This window comes from Ziziphus jujuba, chromosome 12, assembly GCF_031755915.1.
Source record: "Ziziphus jujuba cultivar Dongzao chromosome 12, ASM3175591v1".
Taxonomy (NCBI): domain Eukaryota; kingdom Viridiplantae; phylum Streptophyta; class Magnoliopsida; order Rosales; family Rhamnaceae; genus Ziziphus; species Ziziphus jujuba.
The window spans coordinates 24,714,033-24,722,992 of NC_083390.1; the positions used below are offsets into that span (position 1 = coordinate 24,714,033).

General features: G+C 33.7%; 1 protein-coding gene across 2 annotated transcripts; it reads left to right on the forward strand.

Annotated features, from left to right (window-relative positions):
* The first annotated feature begins 73 nt into the window (after positions 1 to 73).
* LOC107429717 (uncharacterized) lies at positions 74 to 3,334 on the forward strand. Of its 2 annotated transcripts, XM_048463283.2 has the most exons (4): positions 81 to 913; positions 1,103 to 1,343; positions 2,537 to 2,654; positions 2,847 to 3,334. In XM_048463283.2, the coding sequence occupies exons 1-4, from the start codon at positions 306 to 308 to the stop codon at positions 2,936 to 2,938; spliced, it is 1,059 nt and encodes a 352-aa protein (XP_048319240.1). In that variant the 5' UTR covers positions 81 to 305; the 3' UTR covers positions 2,939 to 3,334. The 2 variants fall into 2 exon arrangements, with proteins under 2 accessions (XP_048319242.1, XP_048319240.1); XM_048463285.2 differs by lacking the exon at positions 2,847 to 3,334 and having other exon boundaries at positions 74 to 913; positions 2,493 to 2,622.
* The last annotated feature ends 5,626 nt before the right edge of the window (positions 3,335 to 8,960 follow it).

Here is an 8,960-nt window from a genome sequence, read left to right on the forward strand (position 1 = left end):
CGTTAGCATTTCTTTCTCTCTTTCTCGCTTCTCGGTCAGAATTATAAGTATTGAGGCCTTCAACGCCCAGATTTCTACACGTGTCTAAATAATCTAGCTTCGTACATCTATCCGTTAACCCTATACTCTTTTTCTCTCTCTTGCTTTCTCTCTCTCTTCTCTCTCTTTCCCGCTCTCTCTCTCTTCTGCAACTTCCATTGAAGGAAGAAGAGGGAAACAGAAAAAAGAAAAAAGAAAAAAGTTTTTTTTTTTTTTTTTTTTTTTTTTTTTGGTTTTTGGGTGGAAAAAAAGAGATAAGTGGGAAAATGGGTAAATTACTATGTGATTCTCCGGTGGCGGAGAAATTTCAAACCCAATCGTCACCGTCGGTTTCTTGGATAGATCCACCGCCGGCGGCAGTCGACGCCATTGAGGCCGTAGATCTGGTCGACCATAATGAGCTAGTAGCTACGACGATGACATGGGATACCGTTCTCGGTCTCGAAGACCAGCAGAGACGAAACCTCCAGAGGCTCCATGCCAAGGGTGTCCTATGGACGCGCCCTGAGGATGACGACTCATCCTCCCAGCAGAGATCGGTGGTGTTCAAGCTCTCCCACGGAGGCGAGGTCTCGGCCGACGGCAACTGCCTCTTCACGGCGTCGCAGAAAGCAATGATGGGTACGTCGGCGCGTGAGATCGACGCGCGGGATCTGAGGAGGAGGACGGTGGCGAGGTTCTTGCAGGACTTCGGATCCGCGAAAATGGAGGAGAAGGAAGCAATAAACAGAGCGATCGGGAACATGTACGCTCCTGATCTGAGGAACGGCTGGGGGGTCCACGTGGTTCAGGAGGTGAAGTTGTTGGCGAGGAAAGAGGACCGAGCTTCTCTCGATTCGGCCATCGACGAGCTCGTTCACCTTGGGATGCAAAGGTAAAAAAAATGTAATATACATTTTCATTTTCAATCTGGATCCTTTCTTTTTTCTGTTTGGTTCTCAAGAAAGTAAGAAAGAGAAAAAAAAAAAAAGATGGAATCTTTTTGGAATCTTTTTGTTTATATTCTTTTATTTATTTATTATTATTATTATTTTTAATTAACTTTTTTGGGTTTTATCCAAAGGGAGCTGGCGGCGGAGTCGATTTACAAAGAGAGGTGTATAACGGTGGAGGACGGTCCGAGTTGGGCAAAGTACATGTCAATCTCTGGTTCGCCTGAAGATGAATACGACATCGTGACGCTGCAATATACGGAGGAAGGATTACTTTCTATTGACGAGAATAGATATGGACATGCAGCTGCCTTTGGCGATGACATTGCAATTGAGTGTCTTGCTACGGAATTCAAACGAGAGATATATGTGGTAAGAAGCAGTTTTGATGCCTCCATTAATTTTTTTTTTCTCTCCTTATTTACAATCTGATTGGAATTTAAGCTTTGGGTATTATTGGGTTTTAGCTGGTTTTTTAGATATATTTTTGTGGTTATAATTTGTCGTAATTACACATATAGAGGAATAGATTTTAGAATAATCTAATGTTTGTATTATTGAAATTGCTCTTGTGATGATCTGTGGTGGGATATGCTAAATGTTTTTTCTTTTATTTTTATTCTTTTTTTTTTCCCCCCCCCTGCAATCTGAGTTGGATTTATCTTTGTGGGTATTGCGTTTTAGCTGGTTATGCATATATTTTTGTGAACGTGATAAATATTAAGGAATTGTTGCTGTGATAATTTGTGGTGGGAATGGATATGCTTGTTTCTGGTTGTTTTGGATCTCATAACGTGTGTAATTGTACTGAATGTGTGGCTTGCTAGAAGATTTGCCTGTACAAAGTAGGGGGTTATTTTGAATTGGCAATAAATAAAAGTTTATTACAGTACATAAATATTTTTCATATTTTATTAGGATGATGAACAGTAGAACCAAGAAACTAAGGGAGATTTGAATACCCATAAGAACTTTACCTGTTATTCCCCCCCTTAAAATTGTGTGGTCCTTCTTTGGTGAATTGGGTTTTGTGGATTGTGAGAAAAAGTGCTCTTAGTTCAGGATAGAAAAGGTTGTTAATGTTATATGTTCCTTTTTGTAAGACTCCATGACTTTAAGACCATCGTTTTGTTTCCTTTTATATTATTAAGAGTTATTTTCAAAGACTCTGTATCATTGGTTTTGGTATTGCTTCATTTTTCTGGTTCTGCTGGTTCTGATATACTTCAAGCATCTTTTAAACCTAATTTGACATACTATTAAAGTCTACTTGGCATTTCTTTGTTTTGTTAGTAAAATTTGGAGAGAGAAAGCCCTGTACCTGAAATTTAGTGCTAGTACTGCGTTATTGCTTCTATTCCTCTGCTTTGAGCTTTTTCTAAGTTCGTCTTTTTGCTGCAGTAGGGTTTTAATAGAGTTTGTATTTTTATCTTCCTTTTACCAAAATTTATTGTTAACATTATTTGAAAAATATTGGAGGACTTCTTGTATGATTGATAATCTGATTATGAACTGGGATAGTCATTGTATGACTAAATCTCCTAGTCTCTGGTTATTGATCTCAGGTTCAGGCACATGGATCAGATGCAATGGTTGATGAAGATAATTGTGTATTCTTTCTGCCTCATCGCCCAAGGTGTCAAATTTGCGAACCTCCTTTCTTCCTTTTCATGAAAGGAACAGGTAAACGAGCTCATTAGTTATGGAATATTACTGCTAGAGCTTGTATAATTTCTTTAACGTGTAAACTAGTTCCTTTTCTTGCTGATTTCTCTGTTTTTGAATGACTATTTATTGGTCGTCCAGGTTACATAGTGGCCATCACTTAATTTCTTTACTAATCTTCAACTGACATTTTAAACCATTCTCTTTCAGGTTGGTGCGGTGCTGGAGCTGATCATTATGAACCGCTTATTGCACATCCTTCTTCATTTGTTTCCTCGGAGAAGGTTGCCATGGTTCTCTGAGGGTATCTATCCTGCAGTTTTGTGTCTAGAGAGATAGAGTATAAGAAGTAGATCTGTTATATTTATTGTTTTCCTCAACGTTTGGTATGCAATCTAGTTCACCTCATTCTTTCCGTGTCACAAGGAAGAATTTCGTTCCGTACACATTCATATTTTTGTTAGCAATAGTTAGAATTGGTCCTATTTTACTCTAACTGAGCAGGTTTTGTGCTTGCGCTTGAGGAACTTACAGTGTTGGTATTAGTTTCGCCGGCTTTTTTCGATGTTTTTCAGAGTTTTTTTTTTTTGGAGGGTGCTTGTATTTTCTAGGTGCTATTTCATCCAAGTGAAATGGTGCTATTCTGTTGTATCTTATGCTGGTTTTATGAGTCAATGATAGAGGCAACTTCCTTTTAATTCCTGTCTTTCATTTTTAGGTTCAATGATAAGCAAGGACAATTCAGCTTTGCTTTGTGGATAATGAGAAAATGTAGATATGGCAATATCTATATATCTCTTTCTCTCTCTCTCTCTCTCTATATATATATATATATATTTGCTAATAAAGGAATTTTCAGATACTCAATTTGAAAGCTAAAATCTAATTTAATAATAAGGAAAATTACAAAGTACGCCCTTGAACTTTCATCAAAGTCTCAAATTGCCCTTGTAAACTTTTTATTTTTATATTTTTTCATCAATTTTTCTCCTCCGTGTGTCAAATTTTGCCCCTTTTTAAAACGCTTAATTAGATTTTGATGAAATTGACCAATCGATATTAAAATTTTGCTCATATAAATAAAACATGCCTAAATAAAAAAAATTTCAAAACTTTTTTTGAATACATTGTTTAAAAGATGAACCAAAATGATTCATTCTCGATATATTTTTCAATTTTTATCAAATGTGATTTTTTTATTTTATAACAAGTTGTAATTGTCATTCTGGAAAATCAAATTTCAAATTTCACTTGTAAAAAAAAAAAAAAAAATAATAATAATAATTTGAATTCTAACCCAAAGAATGTAGTAAAAAAAATTTAGGGAAACCGAACAAATTGAATGAAAATAGAAGGGGCTATGCTATAATTTCATCTTAATAATAAGAATCGAATATTCACTTCCTTATTTATTCCTACTTTTCCATTCATACGAAAACAAAGGATTCATATTTTCTAAGAATAAAGGCCAATTTAACATGAAATTGATATAAAAGCAGTGCGAAGCCAAAGCATCACCCAATTGGTTCACAATCTCCACTCTAATTCTTTCTATAAACTACCCAAACATACTAAGATGTTTACAAATCCTATTTATTATGCAACATAGCAAATGATGTGGTATTATTTTATTGATTCATATTGGGTTTCATTTATCATTTTAAAAGTTAACTTATTACTAATAAGGCTAGTTATATGAAATAAATTTTATCAAGATTGTATCAAGTGCTGTTAATATTTGATTGGTTTATATCTAATTATATTTATCCTTCAAGTTCACTTATCCATAATTTGATTATATTAATATGTTAACTAATAAAATATTAACACTTGGCACTTAGTATAGTTTTAATAAATTTATTTAGTATATCTCTAATATTTCTATTAATTTGCCAACCAATAAAACTATGCTATTACATTATTTTTGCCACATCTTGATGCTGTAGCAGTACTCGTTACCCCCAAAATTGTCTCTTTAACAAGTAACAGAACTCTGCCTAATATAACTCTCCTCCTCTAATTGGGATTTGCTTTTAATTAGAACTCTGCTGAGGTTTGTTTTACTTGGACCCCAAGCTAACTCATCTATATATTCAGCTAGGTTTGTTTTTAATTGGAACCTAAGCTAACCCCCCTATATATATATTCAGCTAGGCTTGCGTCAATATTGTTTTAAAAATTCTTGTTTCAGATTTTGGGAGGGTCAAATTTCCTGTGAGAGAAATTAGGTTGCCCTGGCACTCTCGGGACACTACTGCGGTTTTTTGTGTATAGAGATATAATGGAGGAACTAGCTGTTATATTTAATGTTGTTTTCCTTCGCTGTTTGGGTATGCAATCTACTTCAAAATTGACCCAAAAATATTGATGGAAACAAGGACATATAACAGATCTACTTCTTCCATCATCTCTCTAAGACACTACAAAAGAAGAAAGAAAATGTCTTTTCTTTGGTAAATAATGACGGGGCGTATACTAATGTTCGAAAAACCAAAATAAATTAATTATTCTTTCATACTCTGCACTTTAGAATGTCAAAGTTCTTTTTATTTTATTTTTAATTTTCCCTTTTAATTTTAGTTTATTATTATTATTATTTTTAATCTATTTTGTTTTTTGTTTTCCTTTGTTTTTGATTGTATGATGTGGGCTTGGAGTTTCTTGTAATGGCGGTGTCTAGCTGTGAGAATGGGCCTAAAGCAACTTTTGTTGCTACAGTAGAACTCTAATTTGCAGCCTAGATTTTCTTCCATTACGCACCAGTGTCTTCGTTCTCTGGTTATATAGGCAGGTTTTTGTTTGCAATTTAGTGAGTTAATTTTCTTGTTTGTTTCTTTATTGTTGGATTTGAATTCTCATTAATAGTTAATGCAATAAGCGTTATATTATTGTTTCAAGAATTCTTGTCTAGGATGGTTAAGTCCATCACTATATGAATCCCTTTGTTTCCCATTCTTGTTAAAATTTCCGCCGATAAAAAGGTTTTCCATGGTTCTCAGGGCATTTAGTGGCAGTTTTAGTGTCTAGAGAGACAGAGTACTAGTCATTATATTTAATATTGTTTTCTTTAATTGTTTTGTGATACAATAAAAAAGAAAAAAAGAAAAAAAAAAGAAAAGAAAAAAAAAAGGGTGAACTACAATATTATTGCATGCCAAAGATATGGAAAACAATTAAATAGATATAATGAACTACTACTCCTTAATCTCTCTGAGATACTGATTAAAAAGAGAAGAAAGAAGAAAGAAAAAAGAAGAAAACCACCTAGTTATATTCGTTTATTTACAGGGCTTAAAAGTTATATACGTCTATCAGAATTCTAACTTTCCTCATTGTTTTAATTTTTAACTAGAACTACTCTGCCTAATGTTTGAAAAATTTCTTGTTTCAGGTTTTGGTAATATTGGTGGTTAAGTCGACAACTATGAACCCCTTTGTGCCTATTCTTGTTGAAATTTCATCCAAAAAAAAATTAGGTGCCATGGTACTGGGGCAGTTAGTTTGTGTCTACAGAGACAAACGAGATTTTTTTTTTTTTTTTAAATCTTTTATTATTATTATTTTATTTGTTAATCCTGGATGATGAAGAGGCAATTCCTTTTAATTCCTTCTCCATTTTTAGCTTCAATGATAAACAGGGCCAATCCAACTTTGCTTGTAGATAACTGGGAAACTGTTTACCATTCTTATTTACCAAGTAATATAGCAAACAACATGGTATTATTTTATTAATTCGTATTAAATTTCATTTATCCTTTTAAACTTATTGCTATTTAATATTATATTAATTTCCCAACCAATAAAATTATACTATATTATATTATTTTTGCCTAGGTGGTAATTTACTTGGTAAACATCTTCATGCTGTAGTAGTACTCATTATCCAAAATTCTGTCTCCTATAATTAATAGAATTCTGCCTAACACTAACTTTTCTATGACTTAATTTGCTTTCGATTAGAACTATGCTGAGGTTTGTTTTAATTATATATATATATATATATATATATACATACATTCAGCTAGTGTTTCTTCTGCTACCAATGGCTCCGATTCTGTGGTTATATAAGCATGCATTTATTTCCAATTGAATTTTTCTGTTTGTTTCTTTAGTAATAAATAAATAAATAAAATAAAATAAAAAAGTATAATTTAGTTGGATTTGATTTCCAGTAACCGGCAATATTATTTTAAAAATTATTGTTTCAGGTTTTGGGAGGGTCAAATTTCCTGGGATAAAAATTATGTTGCCATGGCACTCTCGGGGCAATATTTGCAATTTTTTGTGTATAGAGAGACAATGAAGAACTAGCTGTCATATTTAACAATTTTGTTTTTCATCGTTGTTGGTATGCAATCCAGTTCAAATTGACCCCCAAAAAAAATAAAAATAAAATGTGAACCATACCAAATATCGATAGAACAAAGGATACATGACTGCTACATTTCAGACACTGAAGAAGAAGGAAGGAAAAAAAAAAAAAAAAGAAAATCCCTATTTGTTTGGTAAATAGGGATGGGGTATATATTTATGTTGTCAAAAAACCAATATAAAATTTTTTTACTCTGCACTCGTCTAAGTTTTTTTTTAATTTTTGTTTTAGTTTTTTTATTTTTAATATTCCTTCTTTTTATTTATTTATTGTTTGGCCATTTGTTTCCCTCTGTCTCTGATTATATGATGAGGTCTTGGAGTTTCTTGTAATGGGGGTGTCTGGCTGGGAGATTGGGCCTAAAGCAACTGAGGGAGATGATGATAAAAGGACGTGCTCTTTGGATGTGTTTGGTTTGTCGGATTGGCCAGGATTGGATGGGACACAGTCCCAGTCTGCCAGTCTGCTGTTTGGTTGATCATTTTGAGCTCGGGACAGGTTTAACCTAAACAGTAAATTAATCCCAAATGATCGGGACACAGCTGACCCGTCTCCCCCCTAGGTCATTTTTGTCCCAAACTCAAAAAACCCTTGTTCTCTCGCGTATCGTTGCCTCGCGTGGAAGATCGAAGGAAAAATCACAGTTGCAACTCTCAGAGAAAGAAACACGGTTGGTGAGTATCTCTATCTACATCTCTATCTGTTTTCTTCTCTGCATCTCTATCTGTTTTCTTCTTCCTGTATTGTGACATTTTTTCGTATAGGCCATCTTATACTCGATCTGGAAAGGGCTTCCATTTGCAAGTAAAACCCCAAACTCCAAAGAACCCAGGCAAGTGTCATCTTTCTCTCCTCTCTGTTTTGTTGTCGTGGGATCTCGCCGATATATCTTTAAAAAAAAAAAAAAAAATTTCCTTAAAAATTTTACCCAAAAATCGTTAGTGTTTTCTCTGCATTTGGGAAATCTTTTTTCCCTCAATTTGTGTTTTCTTTCGGGTTGGGAAAGGGCTTCCATCTTCCTCTCTGTTTTATGTTGTCGTGGGTGTGGATTTGAAACCCACTTTTGATCTCTCACTGAGATATCTCCATACAGATGTTTTGAAAACTAAAAACATAACCAAGTTTTCTAACCATTTCCATTTTTGTTCTAAAAAATACTTGCATTTTTTGGTTCATTTTTTAAAACCAAAAAATTTAGTTTTTCCGTTCTTCTTTCTGGTGATGCGATAGACTAATTGCCTCTCTTGTTCCCAAACTCTTTAATCCTCTTGCATCCTTTCTCTAGCCTTCTTTGTCACAGATGATGGTTAAATCGCTGGCACTGGAATGCTTGCTGGTGTAAAGCTTATTGACTAATGGTTAGCACAAATTGCTAGATCTGCAGACTAAGATTGTAAGCTACACTTTCGTTTTCTTTTATTTCTAGCATGATAAATCTGTTGTAAAGTTTTTCAGATCTTGGTTTTAGACACGTATTTCGATTTTGACGGTCTAGGCTTTTATTACTCTCACTCCTAGATCTGATATAGTGTAAAACAATGTGTGGTTTTGTTCATGTCTCTGGATATGATCATGATTATTGCTTATAACGTAAAACAATGTGTGGTTTTGTTCATGTCTCTGGATATGATCATGATTATTGTTTCTTTTATTTTGCATTTGGGTCGTAGGGTTGCGTTATTGCTTGCTTTTTCTTCCAAATTTGGATATGAGTTTTTCAGGTTTGGATTGGTTATTGGCAGTATTAAGATATTAATGTTTCTACTTGAAAAGCTTATAATGTTATGTCTTTTCATCTCTTGATAAAGTCTCTCCCTAAATGTTCTGATTGGTTAAGTAAAAGTTATAACAAGGTATCTCATAATCTTTGTAAATGGGCTGTAATTTTTATATTAGGGGAAAGGCTTTTTTATAAATGAATTTTCTTAGCAAAGAAAAATAATAATATATTA